General features: G+C 41.6%; 1 protein-coding gene across 1 annotated transcript; it reads left to right on the top strand.

The window, feature by feature from the left end:
• The first annotated feature begins 12,255 nt into the window (after window positions 1–12,255).
• On the top strand, window positions 12,256–12,669 carry LOC120293684 (uncharacterized mitochondrial protein AtMg00310-like). The gene has a single exon (XM_039313389.1). The coding sequence runs from the start codon at window positions 12,256–12,258 to the stop codon at window positions 12,667–12,669; it is 414 nt and encodes a 137-aa protein (XP_039169323.1).
• The last annotated feature ends 5,786 nt before the right edge of the window (window positions 12,670–18,455 follow it).

Here is an 18,455-nt window from a genome sequence, read left to right on the forward strand (position 1 = left end):
ATAATCTGAGTCAATTCTATTTAGATCAAGTTTTGGTTGGTTCTTTTTTTCTTACAACTTATTTTAATCAATTCATAAAATTAAAGTGACTAATTTTAAATTCAACCCAACAATATGAAACGAAACATGGTTTAGTGCACCCATTTTGTTATCTTTTGGGGAAAAAATTAGGCCAAGAAAAAGATCAAATGATATTAAAGTAACCGTGTACATGACGTGGCAATAATGTAAGGTTCAACATATTCAAAACAGGCATATCGTAATCTTCTCTTTTCCAATATAAATAATACTTATTACAAATGGCATACAACAAATTTTATAATAAATACAAGATAATCAAACTAAACATGGGAAGACAACACATCCTCGAATTGCGAAATAATCTCCCGAAAGTAGTCGAAACTTTGTCTGAGCAAACGGGACGATGCCAAAGCAAACACTAGCAAACACATATTGATGATCAGCCACATAACTAAAGACAAACTCGTCCGGAGAAGTAACTCGAGCTAAGAGTTCCAAAACTGATGTACAAGCACCTATACATCAAGTTTGGGGGAACGGGTTCAGTCACTTTGATCAGCGCTATGAGATAAATAACTTCACAAATAATATAAAATTGTAAAATCATTGAGCTCAAGGCCTCCGTATGTTGTGAATTAAAGTGTCCGATGACAAGCGCTTGAACGAGGTAAATATAATGTGGAATCTCTTGGTGAAGTCAAAACTTTTTGTTGTTATGTTATACCGTGGTTGATCATCGTCCCTATATTACATGAGGAAGAAATGATAGATTGAGAAGAGAAAAGAAACTGATTGTTTTTTCGTGTTCTTAATAGAGATATGAAGAGCATATTGACACAAATGAATTACGTACCTTTCTAGAGTCGCTGTTTGATTCGGCATGGCTGTGGAGAAGGGGAGCGAGTGCAGGAGACCAAGGAGGATTAGAAGAGCAGGAAGAGACTTTGCCGATGCCAATGATTTCTGATCTCTCCAGCTTTTGATCTGCGTGTGAGTTTGAAGTATAGTGATGGGCTTGGTCACGCATTTTATAGACAGGTCCCCCGCGTGAGCTAAAAGACAGAGAGCGGCGCAGCAATTTCTTGACTTTTGCAGATCAACGGTTGAGATGATGATGGGGGACATTCACCGTCATGGGCATCTTTTCAACGGTTGTGATGAGCCACATGGATCAGATCAACGGTTGAGATGATGACGGGGGACATTCACCGACCTTGGCATCTTATCAACGGTTGTCATGAGCCACGTGCTTCAGATCAACGGTTGAGATGATGATGGGGGGACATTCACCGACGTTGGCATCCTATCAACGGTTGTGATGAGCCACGTGGATCAGATCGATGGTCGAGATGTTGATGTGGGGCTGGCGGCGGCGGCAGTGGTGGGACTTGGAAGCGAGATCTAATGGTCCTGAGCAATTTCTGGCAACCACTGCAGCAACACCCAGAAGAAAGAGGGGAGAGAGCCCCTCAAGTCTTTCTCTTCTGAACCAGAGTTAAACGAAGCCGGAGGAAGCGAAACCGGAGAAGAAGGAAGAAGAGAAGAAGCCCGAGAAAGCAGAGCTCCGTCCCTCGAGTCCGTTGCCGTTGATCGTCCTCCTTCGCTTTCCTTTTCAGGTAGCGCTCTCTCTCTCTCTCTCTCTCTCTCTCTCTCTCTCACGTTCACATCGTAACCAGCCTCACAGAGTTTTTTTTTTTTTACTTTCTTTTTGGAACTTGATGTTTGGCTCTAACCGGCATATATGCAGGATGAAGAGTCGGTGGAAGTAGGATTAGGAACAATGAATAAAGTAATTAAAGAAGGGGAAGAAGGAAGAGGAGTAAGTGTGATAGTTTTTAGTTCATTTGCTAGGTCGCTGCATGGAAGTTTGAAGGTGCAATACTGCATTTGCTACAAGTTTGTGACTTTATTATTTCTAGAACTGACAGTTGATGCACAGGTTCTGTTTGTTTTGATGGTGGTCACTGCTAGATTGTAGCGAATGTTGGCTTATTTCGTCTGATACTTTTTTCTTTCTTTTTCTTAGGAGCTACTGTTAGTTCGTTTTCTTTGTTATTTCGCCGAGGAGCTATTCTTAGTTTATAATGTGATTTTTCTTTACTTCTACGATGTCAATTTTGTAGTGGTGTTTTGTGGCTTTAGTTTAGGGTATGTTTCATTTTCTTTTCCCTCATCAATGTAAGAGTTACAAATCTGAGATCTCAGGCCTGCTCTTTGCCAAGAAAAAGAATTCTCAACTGTATCAGCCTGTCCAATTTCTGTTCTTTCTTACGTCTCACTCACCTCCAGCATAATGGGCTCTCTTGATGCTCTTTACCTCAGCAGTGAGACCTTTAATTCTTCTGGAGCAAAGCCTGAGTGATTGAGTTATTGAAGTTGAGTTGTTCATCTGCCACCAAACGTCCTAAATTTTATGCTTTCTCTTTCAGTCATATATACCGAAGACACTAGATTCGGTGAAAAATATGGAAGACGGCGTGATTCGGATACCAGTGGGGGAAGGACACTGGGGACATGTACTGCAAGACTATGACAGGGCTACGTAAAGCTCTCACGACGCTACTGCTATAGAAAAGCCGACCAATCCTGGCGATAATACTAAAGCTGGCAGTAGCAAGCCTGAGTCCGATACAGATGTAGATGAAGATCCAGAAGGAATTGAGTCGGCTTCCGAAACTGAGGTGCAGGCTCCTGTTGACAAGGAGGCTGCTAGGAAGAACAGAAAGAAAGTCAAAGAGAAACAAAATGGAAGCGAGGAAAAACAAAGTCCCCAAGGCTGTGAAGGAAGAAGGGAGAAGTTGGCCAAAGCCCATGAGACTCGGAAGTCGTTGCTAGCTATGGTATATCATTATACGTGTTCTTTTGGCATTTGTCGGTAGAAAGAGTGAGTCACTTGGTGGGCTAGTTTGACTTTGGTTGTTATTGCAATTGTGGTCATAATAGGCACACCAATTCATGCGATGGAGTACATAAGGACTATCAATACATTCTATAGTGACTAGACCTATGAAAATGGTGGGTTGGATTGAAAACGGATCCAATCCAAATTGACCCATACTTGATCCGGACCGAATTCATACATAGCCTAACTAGAGTTTTAATTCTTAGCAATTTCCCCCTTAAATATGGAAAATAGCATGCCAAAAAAAAAAAAAACCATCAACCAATTTAAAACAAAATAAACATGAAAAAAAAAATTAGCAAATAAGAAACTGCCAAAACAATTTAGTGAACTAAGCTCCTAGAGCACATCTCTAGTTATTTTTACTGGTGCTCCAAATTCGATCTATTTTAGCATAAGAGACATTGACTAGAAAGATATATATGATATGAACTTCTGCTCTTGTAAATACTAAAATATCTAAAATTACATAATAAAAAAATTAAACATATTCAAATTCATTGAGATTTGAAATGGCTCCATCCTAAGTACAGCATAATATTGTTTCATCTAAGTCGCGTGCGAATCTCAGCATCCTTTAGATGTAAAACACTCAGAGTGGGGCTTGAAAAATATACTATACCAACTAAGAGGAGTGGAGCTTGTGGGCATTGGCACATTAAAATAAGCAACGCAATCTTGTAGCCTGCTGCTCTAGTGGAAAGGCAGTTCCCATTTTCCTTTTTATTTTATTTTATTTTATAGTTATTCACTAAAAACTGGCTTAGGGATGATTTAAGTTTTAATCAATCTTTCAAGGTGTCCACTAATGCTAGATGACCATGTGTTGCCGGGAACTTTTTGTGGGATATTTTTCCACGATTTTCCTAAATCAAGTTTTATTCCATCTTTATACATGGAAATATCAAAGCTTCATAATGATCTATGTAAATTGAAAAGATTGACCAAAAATACTCATGAGTGTACAAACTACTTATTAAAATGAGAAGCATCTATTACAAATGACATGTAACGAGATTGTTACCCAAATACAGCATGATTGCAGGAGTTTCAAGAATCCTACTGAATTTCAAAAAGCGGCACCTCATTAAGCAACTAAATAATTTCTCAAAAACAGTTAGAACTCGCGCAAGCAGACATGCCAGAGCAAACAATAAGAAGCACATACTGTTGACCATCCACATGGACAAAGATAGGCTCATCCAGAGAAGAAACTCAAAATCAAGAGTCCCAAAAATGATTTATAAGCACCGGTATATTAGGTTCAAGCTTGTAGGTTGTCATTTTAATCAGTGATGTGAGATATATGACTTCACAAATTATATAAAATTGCAAAATTGCATGGTTCAGCACCCCAATATTTTTCGAATTAAAATGTGCGATGATGAGTAGCTTGAATGGAATTAATACTATATGAAATCTCTCGGTTGAGTCGAAACTTTCCCACTATTGTTGTTCTTGTGATTGTCTATAGTCCCTATACTAAATCAAAAAGAAACTAATTAAAGGCAACACATATTCAAAAGGGAAAAAAAAAATAGCTACTTAATCTGCATTCAAAGTAAAGTTCTTAGAGCACATTTGTAGGAACGAAGTACTTACCTTTCGAGTGTTACTATATGATCTGCCATGTTCCGGAAAAGTTGAAGCTCTACGAACTCTGCGATTGTTTTTGAGTTCTGTGAATGAGTAAGCGGAACAAGCTATTCGTTGCAATATTTATACTATATAGGTCACCTGCTCCGCAATTATTCGTTAGTTTATTTAATTAAGGTGGACTTAATTTTCGCTTTCAGAGTTAACTCAATGGTTGAAGGCATGAAACCCATCCCTTTCACTCTATTGTCCTTTCCCCAGCTTCTACATGTCGTCTCCACTGGATACGACATGTAGAAATTCTACGTAAAAATACATAGAAAATATGGATACGACATGTAGAATCGGGATCCAATGTCACTTTATGGTGGAAAGGACCATAAGGTGATGCAGGTTGGATCCGAATGGACACAGTATGTAGAAATTCTAGGTAGAAATTGGACACGGCACGTAGAAATTACGGACACGACGTGTAGAATTGGGATTCTCTTTCACTGTATGGTGGAAAGGTCAATAAAGTGAAACAGGATGGACATGACATGTCCAAGTGGGGAAAGGATTAGGGAAAGGGATGGATGGGTCTCGTGGCTGCCACCGTTAATTTCGACTCTCAAGGGGATCCAATGCTCTCAGGGGCTGACCTTGGAAGCTGAAATCAGACTTGATTGTCTGTTTCTATTATCAGAAGAACTTTCCAAGCCACTTCTGCCGTGTCATATATTCGAGGAAGCTAATATCGTCATCCGTCAAATATCGGAATAAGAGCACCAAACTTCCATTGACGTCGGCTAACCCTGGAAACCGTGTACAAGAACTACTGCAAATTCAGAATTAAGGAACAACACGATCGTCCCAACAGTCTTGACGCTACCCTCGCAAGTTGCAAGTCCCTTGTTATGTTTTTGGTAATTAAAAAGGGCTAAAGGTAAAATTACTACGTTTGCGAGTACTCCTTGCTGTGGAGAGAGGCTATTTCTCTGTTCGATTATACAAGCATCTAAGCAATCGCCAGCATTCGGCTATTCCAAAGCCTAGTGGGTTGAGCATACATAACTAATTAACTATGGGTTGACACATTAAAGCAATGCATATATTATTCAGCAACAGCAAGTGCTGTTACTAGGAGCATCCCACGAACTATACTTGGAAGGAATTGGATTAAAACCATAAAATACGAACATGGAGTTGTGCGGCATACTCGTGGTTATCTATTTTGGTTCACTCCCTTAGGATTACCACTTAATATTTCTGACGTGTTTGGGCGGCGCTTCTTCCCTTTGCTTTTGCTTAATACGAATCTTCCTATGTGGATACATGTCGACTTATTCTTAACATCTAAGACTTTCATAATATATACCCATTTTGACACATAAATTCTTTTTATATTTTCTCATAATTTTTTAAAATCTGGGAAATGTTTATCATTTTGGCGAGAAAGCTTTCAACGAAGCACACACAAACATGCCTTTGATCAAACACAGAGGATAACTTCATTGTACTTTCCTTTCATCGAGAAATGGTTGTCAACCCGTTGTGCAGATGTTAATTCTGGTGTTATGATATTTGATTGGTAAGCTATACAACAAAGTTGTTTCAGGATATGGAATGATGCTGGTACTGTCATCCATGGTAAATGCGAGGCTTACTAGTGTGGAACAAAGCTTAATCATTGGCATGATGTTTTCATCATGCGGATGAAAAGACCAAAGCAGTTGTTTGTGGCCAAACTTAATTTCAAATGATCAATATCTGGATTTGAATTTTCATCAGAGTTTCAATAAGTTTCATCTTTCTATTTGGTTCGTCGCCCTCACCTTTGGTCGGTCACCAAGTTGGCGACTGGCTAGAGGAAGGAGGAGAGGAAGCAAGAAAAAAAAAAAAAAAAAAGGAAAAAGAGGAAAAAGAAAAGAAAAGAAATAAATTAATAAGTGATTAATAAAAATATTAAAATATTATTAAAACATGTCCATGTTAGCAATATCTGGCCAAAATTGGTCGAATGACTGAATTGACACTAGATCTAAAGGTCTAAAACTAAATTGACACCAAATCAGCAGTTTTATGACTAAATTAATACTAATAAAAGGTTTAGACTAAATTGTCACAAAATTAAAAGATTTATGACTGAATTGATACAAATAAAATGTTTATGACTAAATTAGCACAAATGCAAAAAGTTCAGTACTTTTCTAACACTTTTCCATAAATTGATAACTCTTCATCTTTGCCTATCAATTTAATATTTATTTTTGGCACCTTCATGTCAGCTCTTATTTTTGCCTATCATTTAGTGGCTTGTGAGAGACCTAATCTGGTTTTTCTTATGGAGACAAAGAATCAATACCAGGTGGTGGAAAATATCAAAAAAAGACTAAGATTTACTTCTATGTTTGCTGTTAACCCTATCGGCATTGCGGGAGGACTAGTACTCTTATGGGATGAGTCGGTGCAAATCTCTATTGAGTATAGCTGCCAAGAGATGATCGAAATTTCATGCACAGATGCTGGAAATGGAATTAAAATGAAGATTTCGATGCTGCATGCGTCAACAAATTTCCAAGAAAGAGTCTCTCTTTGGAACTATCTTCGAGCAAGAAATGGAAACACCTCACAACCTTGGCTATGTATAGGAGATTTCAATGAGGTATTATACCATTGGGAGAAGGTGGGTCGAAGATCAGTGGAAAGGTTCCAAATGACAGCGTTTCGAGAGTTTGTTGATTCATGCTCGTTAATAGACATTGAAAGTAAGGGGTGTGCTTTTACGTGGACAAATAACAGGGAAGGCGAGGAATTAGTCAATAAGAGGCTTGATCGAGCATTTTGCAACCTATAATGGAGGCTCCTATTTCCTAATGCTGAAGCTTTTGTATATCCAGCAATAGGCTCTAATCATGGTCCTCTAATGCTTTGTTTAAATTCAGTTGTACAGAAAAGACAAAAATTGTTCAGATTTGAGCCTTACTGGGTAGATCATCCGGAGTGTGTAGCTGTAGTAGATCAGGCTTGGAAGGCAGTAAATGGGCAGCACCAAAACCTGGTAAGGAAAACAAAGCAAGTAACTCAAGATTTGAGAAATTGGAGCAGGAGATCCTTTAAAAATGCATCAAAACAAATTGATTAGCTCAGAAACCAGCTCATCCAGATAATGAACAGGGCAGACCAGACAAATATGGGAGAGGAATGCTATAATTTAACTGAGAAAATTGGCACGTTATGGCGCCAAGAAGAAATGTATTAGGGCATTAGATCCATAATTAATTGGCTGAAGTGGGGTGATCGAAACTCGAAATTCTTCCATGCAACAACCATTCAGAGGCGACAAAGAAATAAAATCAACATGCTCAAACTTGATGAGAATGTGTGGAGCCGTGAGCCTCGAGTTATCAAACAACACATCACAACCTACTACAAGAATCTATACCAATTTGTGGGGCACCGATACTATTAGCCAGTCTTAGAGCAATGTCCACGCACGGTAACCGAGGAAATGAATGAGGTGCTTATAAGACCAGTCACAAGGGAAGAAGTGCAGCAGGCTATTTTTCAGATGGGGCCAACTAAAGCCCTAGGACCAGATGGTTTAAGTGGCCTATTCTATCAAAGTCAATGGCATATCACTCATGAAGACATATTCCAGCTTGTAAACTCTTTTTTCAGAGAAGGAACCTTTGATCCAGATGTGACATCCCGATTTTCCAATTCTATTTTCAATAAATTGATACGGGCATTTCGTTGGCACGCATATAGTTCTTTTCCTTGAGTTGGCCACTCATGTGGAAACTAGTCTATCGGGAGAAAGCTGTTAAGAGTTTCTAATGCATCGACTCGAGAATTTGACCGGAAGCGACATTTCGACCGAGCTAGTCCCCAAGGGTCATTACGGCACAATTAAAATCGATTAGAGATCGGAAATAGGTCGACTCGACGAGGCATGTGATCGGGTGTGGGTGATTCCACCGGATCGCACAATTCTTGTCGATCGATCTTGGACCGATTTTTCTATCGATTGGGTACCCTATGTTCGTATTTGAAACCTCGAGATTACCCCCGACAATCGAAAGTCGCCAATGTTTCAAAGATGTACATCGTGGCTTGAGATGATCAACCACGGGTCAAATGCATGAAAATTTCTAAAGGCTACCCTAGGTTAGGTGCGTTAGTATCGTCCAAAGTGAAATTAACCGTGGTGGATTGAGATCGAATTCAGAAATTGGAAGTCTGGGTGTGTCACAAATCATTTTAGGATCATTGATTTATCTTCGGAAGATTTTTCATGCAAGCCGAGTTTTTCAGCAATTAAATCAGAAAATGGCTAATTTGGCTCGAGAAATTAGTAGGCCCACTTTTTGGTCGTCTTTTGGGACTTAAGTTGATTTTATGGACAGAGTGAAGATGTGAATTGAAGTGTGGTGACATTAAATTAATTTTATGACTTCAATTTAATTCAATTGGGAGAGAATTGATTGGAATTGAGAGAATTGATGTACAAGTTTAAATGCCCAAAAATAAAATGGGCCCATGGAATAAGGTTGTGGGAGTTTTGACTGAGTGGAGTATGACATCATGGATGATGTCATGGTGGCCATTTTGTGGGATTAAAGAAAACGAAAAAAAGAAAAGAAAAATGGTCCCATCTCTCTCTCTCCTTCTTCTCTCTCCTCCCTCTCTTCTTCCTCTCTCTTCCGTGCGATTCCTCCATCTTCTTCATCTTCCTTCTTCGGCTGCTCGGTTCCGTGGAGACCGAAGACCAGAGGAAGCGGCAGCCGCCGTCGCACGCCCCTTCCGCCGCTCGTCGCCGCCGTTTGTGCCGCCGTCCGCCGCTCGCCCTAACCGCTCGCATCTCCATCTTCTCCTTGCATCTTCGAACCCAGCAACCGGAAGAAGACCTCAGCAGCTGCAGGAGATCCGCCGAAGCCGTTGTAGCCTCCGTGCGTCGCCGTCGCCGCCATCGCACCGGACCGCCGTTGGCCGACCCCTCTCCTTTCCCCTTCCTCTCTTCCGCCGACTCTCTCTCCTGCTCCTTTCCGTTCGACGCCCAGAAATTTCAGAGCGCAGGAGCTGCCGGAGCTCCCTCCGGCCACCGTGAGGCCTCGCCTGGCCGCCGCCTAGCCCGTCCAAGCCCCGCCGGTCCTCCTCCGTCGTCCCTCCGCCCGAACCGGCGCCGGATCTGCTCCCTCTCGGCCCCGATCAGCAACCCAGAAAATGGGTATGGCAGCCCATGTTTGGCCCATTTTGGCCGCCTTCCCGAGCCCGGATGCTCGGCCCGCCTTGAGGAAAGTCGATCCTCGCATCATCCTTGTCGCTAATCCGGTGAGTTTAACTCACTAAACCTTGATTAGACGGTTAATGATGCCCTAAGTGTGTTTAGTTTAACTTAAGTAAGTTTAGGTGGTTAGATTAGTTTATTTGGTTGAGGATTATATTAAGATGCTTAATTAAGTTGAAGTGTGTTTAGTTTAAAGTTAAGTATGTTTATTTTAATATAAAGCCTTGATGTGACATAATAGGGTCTTACTTTTGAATTATTTAATGATAACGAATTCTGGAATTTATAATATTATATTATATTCCGAAATTATTAAAATATTATTATTTTAAAAAAACGGAAAAATTATTTTTGACCCCGATTGCTCAGAATTTCGTGCCGATCGCTGCTGTGTAGTCGGATTTTGAAATTGACGATTGGATATTATAAATTGAGCGTGGATCGTGAAAGACATTGATATTATTATTTAATAAATTCTGAAAATTATTTTGGAACCGTATTCTCCCATAATTTCGTGTTGATCACTGCTGTGTATTTAGAATTTGAATTTGATGATTGATTGTGGCAAATGGAGTGTAATTGTGATAAATATGGATTCTTTATAAAATCCTAAGTGTAGAAATTGATGAGAGATTGACTGTGATTGACCACCTATGAGAGGTCGTGCCCAGTGAGGCCGTGATGTACCACCTAGGAAGGTCGTGCCCAGTGAGGCCATGATTAACCACCTATTAGAGGTCGTGCCCAGTGAGGCCGTGATGAACCACCTATGAGAGGTCGTGCCCAATGAGGCCGTGATGTACCACCTAGGAGAGGTCGTGCCCAGTGAGGCCGTGATTGACCACCTATTAGAGGTCGTGCCTAGTGAGGCCGTGATGGACCACCTAATTAAATGTCGTGCCGAGTGGGGCCGTGATTGCCACCGTTTGTTAAACCTTCCTATAGGTAGGGATTGAGAGCAATGATTGATTTGCTAGAATGACATGTAATCGGCCGAGTCGATTGATCGCTGAGACGATCCAAGTGGTTGAATTGTTTTGATAATGTGATTGTGCCACGGTTGTTTGGTTATCATAATTGTACGTGGTTGAATTATATAAATTGTGCTAACCTGCAGATGAAGGCTGAGGCGAGGTAAGTCTTCTATGTGATGTGGCTAGGCCACCCGGGGTGTATTTTCTTTCTAATAGGGGTTTAGGGGGTTGAACTTGCTGAGACATCGTCTCATCTCGGTTGTGGGATTAAAATTTCAGGGTCCCCCAGGCCAAGTGGCCGAGATAGCTTTGGTTGGCGCCTTGAGGAGTTGCAGAGGTGAAGTCATAAGGGTTGGAGAGCGTGTCCTGCTAGTTGGTTGTAGGATAGTTCCCCTTTTGTCGAGCTGGTCTATTTTGTAGAAAGTCCAGTGTTGTATTTAAACCCTTTGTGTTTGTAAATGAGTGTTTGGTATTGTGATTGATTGCCTGCTTTTCTATTCCAAGTTAAATGTTGTCAGGGGATTTGTTTCGCTTCCGCATGTGTAAATAAATGAATGGGTCGGCGACATATCCTGGGATGTCGCATTCAAGATTGACCGCAGTGGGATGTGCGTGCGCTCGGGGTTCAGGGCGTGACACCAGAACTAAACTTAGCCCATATTACACTCATCCCCAAGGTGGCAAACCCGGAAAGCATATCAGAATTCAGGCCCATTAGCTTGTGTAATTTCAGCTATAAAATTATCACAAAAGTCATGGCGAATCGACTCAAACCTTGGCTCCATCTTATTATTTCTCTTGAACAAAGCGCTTTTGTTAGCAATCGACAGATACAAGATAATATTTATATAGTCCATGAAGTCATCCATCAGCTACAAGTTAGAAAAAGGCGAAGAAAATTCCAGGCTGTGCTGAAACTAGATATGCAAAAAGCATACGATAGAGTAGAGTGGGACTTTCTATGTGATTGCATGAAGAAGATGGGTTTCGTGATAGATGGGTGCGGTGATCGATTTTGCATATCCTCGGCCCAATTTCGAATCTTAATCAATGGTGAAGCAGGGAAACCTTTATTCCATCGAGAGGTATACGACAAGGAGATCCGCTCTCACCTTATCTGTTCATACTTTTGGCCAATGTCCTCTCCCACATTGTGCAAAATGCTGTTAGTGATGGTAGCCTAAAAGGTATCAAACTAAACCCTCACTGCCCCACTCTTTCCCACTTATTTTCACGGATGATGCTATTTTCTTTCTCGGATGGAACACTTAGAGAAGCTCGGAACCTTGCAAACTTACTTGAATTGCTATTGCTTTGCGACGGGCCGCCGCTTAATCGTAACAAATGGGGTGTTCTTCGAGGAAAGCTGTCCACAGTTTTTAAAAAGAAACATAGCATCTAAATTGAGGGTTCCTATCTTAGAAAAAACTGGAAAATACTTGGGGATACCATCCGATTGGGGTCTAACAAAAAAACATATGTTCAATTGGATCATGGCACGGGTGGACAGAAAACTGGAGGGCTGGAAGGAGCAGTTAATTTCGAAGGCGGGGAAAGAAGTACTAATAAAAATGGTTGTTCAGGCTCTTCCCCAATATGCCATGAATATATTCAAAATACCCCTGTCCATTTGTCGAGCGATTGAAAGGAAAATTTCAGATTTCTGGTGGAGGAAGAATGCAGTACAAAGAGGTATTCACTGGAAGAGTTTGGATGTCTTAAAGAGGAGAAAGGACCAAGGTGGATTGGGATTTAGAGATTTAATGGAACTTAACAAGGCAATGCTGGGGAAACAAGCCCTCGGAGACTCCATCAAAATCCGTGAGGCCTTATGGAGCAGAATGTTTAAAGGACTCTACTTCCCTAATGGTAGCCTATGGACTGCTACTAAGGGCGCTAGACCATAATGGGGTTGCGAGCCTCCTACTTGGCCGAGATGCTCTTGAACCCGATTTGAAATGGGAGGTTGGGGATGGAAAATCTATAAACTTAAGAGAAGATCGTTGGCTCATGTCGAGCAAAATTGGAGGACCGCGAATCAAAATGACTCGAAGCTAGTTGCGGATATTATTGATCCACACTCGCGTACATGGAAAAATCAACTCATTAATGAGCTTTTTGACAAGAATATCTCGTAGGAGATCCAAAGAAACAACACTCAAAGATAAACACCGACGACTACTTAATATGGACAAGGCATCACTCGGAACTACAAAATCAAACATGGGTACCACGGACTACGAGCAACAACCAAAACAAACACGAGAGAATCAGGCATCATCTTCTTTCAAGTCCCCAACCGACTACGGAAGGAAATATGGCACCTACATACTAATCCCAGAATCAGGCACTTCATGTGGAGCTTATGTAACGAAGGCCTTCCTACGAGACTCAACCTGTGCCGGAGGAAAATCTTACCTGAGCCTACTTGCCCGTTCTGTCACGAGCATCCGGAGTCCTCCGAGCACCTATTTATCCTATGCCAGTGGACAAACGCAATATGGCTGAACTTCAGTGATCAAATCAGCACCTCCCCGACATCAGTTACAAAGAATAGATAAGTGGGTATGCAACTACCTCTTCTCCGACAACTCAGCAAGTCAAAAGGCGACCTTTGCGACCACTCTGTAGTACATATGGAAAGCACGAAACAGCTTGATCTTTCAAGGCCGGAAAATAGAACAAAACAAGATAATTAGTGAAGCTCGCCTAGCTCAGCAACTATTCGAGAAGTGGCAACCACAAAGGACAGCGATTACCTCGGAACGATACTCATGGGTACCTCCAGATCCGGGCGCGTGGAAGATTAACGTGGACTGTTCATGGCAGGAGAGCAGATCGGAGGGATCCATAGCCGGAATTTGTAGAGGAGCTGATGGGGTGTGTATCGCTGGTTTTGTGCAAAAGATCCGAGCTCAATCGGTTCACATGGCCAAAACCCTAGCTATCCGGCGTTCGCTCGAGTGGTTGAAGGAGAAGAGAACTAATCTGTCAGAACCACTTTCAACCGCACGAACTGAAGCTGCTTTCTACGTATCAAGCGACTGCTTCCCTGCTGTTTAGTCTATTCTGGGCCGCACAGAAATTCCATGGGCCTCGCGGCCCTTTGTCCTTGACTCGCCGACAATGCTAGGCCAAATGAAGGATGTCTTCTTGCAGTTTGAACCGCGTGAGTCCAACCGAGCCGCGGACTGGATCGCTAAATCACACAATTCCGGTTCCTTCTTTGGTAATTGGGTTACTAATCCCCGCACGAACTCTTTCTTATCTTATGTGTTGATTTTCCTACTACTTGTATTCCACCTACTTAGTATCAATCAAAGTGTTTTCACTTCGACCAAAAAAATGTCAGCTCTTATTCACTCCGGCTACTTGGGATCACATGTCTATGAAGAGCCTGCTTGATCTAATTTAAATTGAATATAGCATTTATGAATATATTAAAAATTGTATGGAATCGATTCCTTAGAGGTGCAAACAAAATGATGCAAGGACTTCGGGAGAGGGAAAAATAAAAGCTTTCTTAAGAAGGGAAAATAACCGGTTTTAAAGCCGGCTCTTCTTTTCGAAGGTTGAGGATTCGAAATTGAACTGGTCCGTCGACGGCTTTTTGTTATCGCCTGTGCCTGCGTGCCTTTCATTCAGTTCACCCAGTCAACGGTCGGTCGCCGCTCTCCTTCATTCACCAGTCTCTGCCCGTTGAGTCGCTCAGCCGCTAAAGCTCCGTCGAGCTCAGCCTCTTCCATGGCCCTGAGTAAAGTTGAGCTCGTCGCTTCCGCAGCAAAGCTCTGTCTCTCGAGTCCGTTGCCGTTGATCATCCTCCTCGCGTCCCTATTCAGGTAGCTGTCTCTATCTCTCTCCGCTCGCACCGTAACCGGTCTCACAGTTTTCCTTTTCGAAACTTGATGTTTTCCTGTAACAGGCATCCATGGTGGAAGAAGAATCAATTGAAGTCGGATTAGAAATAAGGAACGATGGAATTAAAGAAGGAGAAGAAGGAGAAGAGGAGGAGGAGGCGTGGTCGTCAGATTTAGAAATTGAGGAGGCGTTGGAATGGTTGGACTTGAAAGGCGGCGGAGAAGCAGTGGACCGAGCCGTCGCTCCCAATTCTTGACGTCCGAATGTTCATGGAGGGCTTCACACGCGTGCCCGGTCGTCCACGGTTCAGCCTCTGTCCAACCGGAGCCCGAAACTCTCCAGTCACATCCTGCATGCCGCCACCGGCTTCCGCTACCAGAGGCTCTAGTTCCTGAGCCGCTACTCCGCCCCCGACGTTGCTGAGCGTCGTCGTGGTTGCGGTCAAGCTCTCGGTCGACCTCAACACGCCGATGCCGCACCACCACCAGCTTGCCAAGCTCAGCAGCTCGGTGCTGATCCGCACCGTGATGGAAAATTCAATGCCTTCTCCCGGGGCGATGGAGAACAAGGAGCTCCTGTCCAACGTGATCGCTCTTGGGATCCTCGTCATCACATCGATGATGAACATTTGTATGCAGTTGGGCACCCGAGTGATCTACAAGTACTGGAGGGAACATGGCTTCGTGATGTTCCTGATGCTGATCTTGCCGGTGACCCTGAGCTTCACTTTCCTTTATATCTATTTCAATTAACTGATATGCAGGGCCGGTTTGTAGTTTGTAGTTCAGAGGCATGCTTGATTCTTATATTTTGATAAGTATACTTTGCCTGAGAATGAAATTCGATGTCTCCTTTCTGCTGTTGGTGACTGGAGATTTTCTTTGGTGATTACAACATGCTGCTAAGTCACGATCTCTTTCTGTTCTGTTTTTGATTGAATGTAATAGGAAGGGATGTTAGAACATCACTTCATGCTTGAATAGATTGGAGGAGAAAATTGCGGCTACATCGTTACAACCAGGTTAAAAGGTGAAGCATATGGTTAGCATCCTAAACGAGCTGTTTAAAAAGGATTGGATTCTTAATCCATCTTCTTTGGGAAAATACGGAAAGGACTGCTCAAAGAACCAATAGTCAAAAATGAACAAGGAGTTTTTAGAACATACAAGGATTGTTTTCTCTGTTTAGTGGCTGCTCTTTTGAAAGGGATGGATAATCTAATGAGTAATATTGTACTGATATAGTGTGAGTAGAGCAATATGCTGCTCATAATGGTTGCTTTCCTAGATTGCGCAGTTTTGATCAATTTACCTGAGAGGCTAATATTGAAGTTCTTAAACCTTGGCTTTAGAGAGACATGAGATTATCTATAGGCTTCGCTAAGATTTTTTTCAAGTGGTTGTATTGAGTGCTGATGCTTATCGAGCGGCAAGTTTGAAACCTATACCTTAGTCTACACAAGGTCTACTTTGCAGTAACAATTAGATTAACAACACTAGTGAATCTTATTTCCACTATCACTTTTGAGTTTTACGAACCTCGATAATTTTTATTGAACCGCCGCCACCCCGGGTAGCCCGCTCACGGTGGGGGGCTACCCGGGCCTCTTCATTTCCCTGAACCCAGCCTAGTATGCTAGGAGAAGAGCTTCACGGGGATCCAAGGTGGGCTCCCCTCCCTTTTGGAGGGGTTGGCGGGGAAGCCCAATGGGGACTTTATCCCGTAATCCCAATTAAACCCCTTGTGGGGGCTAACTGGGCACCCTGGGATGTCCGATTCAGGGTGGAGCAGTTTAAGGACCTGCTCAGCTCCGAACTTTTTCCACTTTTCACCAAAAAAATAAAAATAATTTTGAGTCATGCTGTCATCAATTTGGTTAGCACGTGAACATCCGCTTTTTAGATTTCGATACTTTTTTTTTTTTGTTGGCCGGGGGGGTGGGTGGGGGTGGTCAGAAGTTTTGATACTTGAATAAGCATGTGTTGATATATAGTGTATAGTGTACTAGTATTGCATCTAAACATTTGGTGGACGCTGATATGTTCTCTGGCTTTTTTATGTGTTACTAAGTATTTAAATTGTCGAGCAGGTAAAGGACATCTTCATCAAAAGATTGATCGACTTTGTACTGAGAGTTCAGTTCCAATAAAATTCTCCATGTTGCCATCATAACAACAGCCACAATAAGGTCTCTTTCTACTAAGTATAATTTGCTGCTTGGATTTTTCTCATGATAACATATCCCCCTATAAAATATGTGTCTGTCTTAAAAATCTATTAGAATTTTCGTCAACTTCTTCATTGGCCTCCTTCCTCTTGCTTTGCACCTATATCCCTGGGTCAAATCTTCTATATTCAGCGTGAAGTTTGAGTGTAATTATTTCGCAGATTTGGATTTAGGGAAAACAAACTATGATTACTTTTATTTGAGCATCAATAGTTTTAAAGTTGAAACGAACCCTATTGCAAGCTTAATCAATATTTCAGTTTGACTGAATCGTAGCTGAATAAACTGTTTGATGGGTGTATGCATTGGTTCATATCCCCTCTTGCAATAATTATTCAGAAGTAAGACCACTTTTAAAAGTTATTGCAGTTACATTGCCCCACCCCATTTCTAAAAGTTACTGCAGTGATGTTAGCATCTCTGAGAAGTTCTCTTGGAATTGTTTATGTGGTTGTGCAGGCCATTTGACTAGAGGACTCGGATGGTTCTGTTCAAGATGCTCGACCGTCAAGTATTTAATTAAGCAAATGGTTGCATTTCCACTGCCGAAGATGTGTGCTATTATCTACAGTCAGCAGTACTTGCTACTTTCTCTTTTTCTGCCAATTGACAGTAGGTGGAACTTCTCCACATCATCGCTGGAACCTTTTGTCGCTCTGACTTTTCTAAGCAAATGTTTATCATGAAACATAATCTGATGGGCGAGAATTGGCAATCTACATAAACTTATCCCAATAAATTGTTCATCATCTTACCCCCAAAAGTATGTGAAAAAATCAAACTAAAATCGCAAAAGTTATCTAACTATCAATAATGGATCTGAACTGGGAATCAATTAGGTTGTAGCCAACTCCTACCAATACCTCCCTCCTTACAATTTTGATCTGTTGGATTGATAATGCTTGGCTGGCTATTTTGCTATCATGAGATTAATTGGCCTATTGGTTTGGGGGTTATAGAATCGCTATGCAATTACTAGGCAAATGTAAAATTTGCCCGAGCAAGAGCTCATGAAGTGTCCTTTTAGGACTCCAATATCAATCCCGTTTGATTGTCTTTTGTGTTTTTCAAACCTGACAACTATTTAGGAAGGGTCATTGGCTGTGACTTCTGATTATGACCTTTTAAAGTAGGAGCCTTCAAGGCTCAGTGGGTGTGGCCTTTTGTTAAAGTATGAGAGGTAAAAGACGTCTTGAATTCTAAGCCATACCCCCAAGAGATAAATGGAAAATTCAAGAAATGCTTTCAAAATATATACACCATACCCAGATCAGTATAAACGAGGCACCTAAAAACAGCATGCTTAAATTATTGAACTCAGAAGATATACACCGTACTTAGACGAGAGTTTCATTCCTTCTTCATAATGGTCTACTAACTCTGCGACAATTGACAAAAAAATAATAATCATGGACCTCCAAAAGTAGTTATGAAAATCACAAGATTTATTACAAGCATCATGCAACAAAATACCCAAATACAGTATATCGCCGGAATTTCAAATATCTATTGGTTCATCATTGATGAGTTGAACAATCTCTTGAAAGCGGTCAAAATCTCACGCAAGCAAACATGCCAAAGCAAGCACACGTTGATGACAAGCTAGAT

Source organism: Eucalyptus grandis, chromosome 5 (assembly GCF_016545825.1).
Source record: "Eucalyptus grandis isolate ANBG69807.140 chromosome 5, ASM1654582v1, whole genome shotgun sequence".
Lineage (NCBI taxonomy): Eukaryota > Viridiplantae > Streptophyta > Magnoliopsida > Myrtales > Myrtaceae > Eucalyptus > Eucalyptus grandis.

What these genes read in the sequence shown, in the direction of transcription:
- LOC120293684 (XM_039313389.1), top strand. Translation starts at nt 12,256, where the DNA reads ATGGCACGGGTGGACAGAAAACTGGAGGGCTGGAAGGAGCAGTTAATT.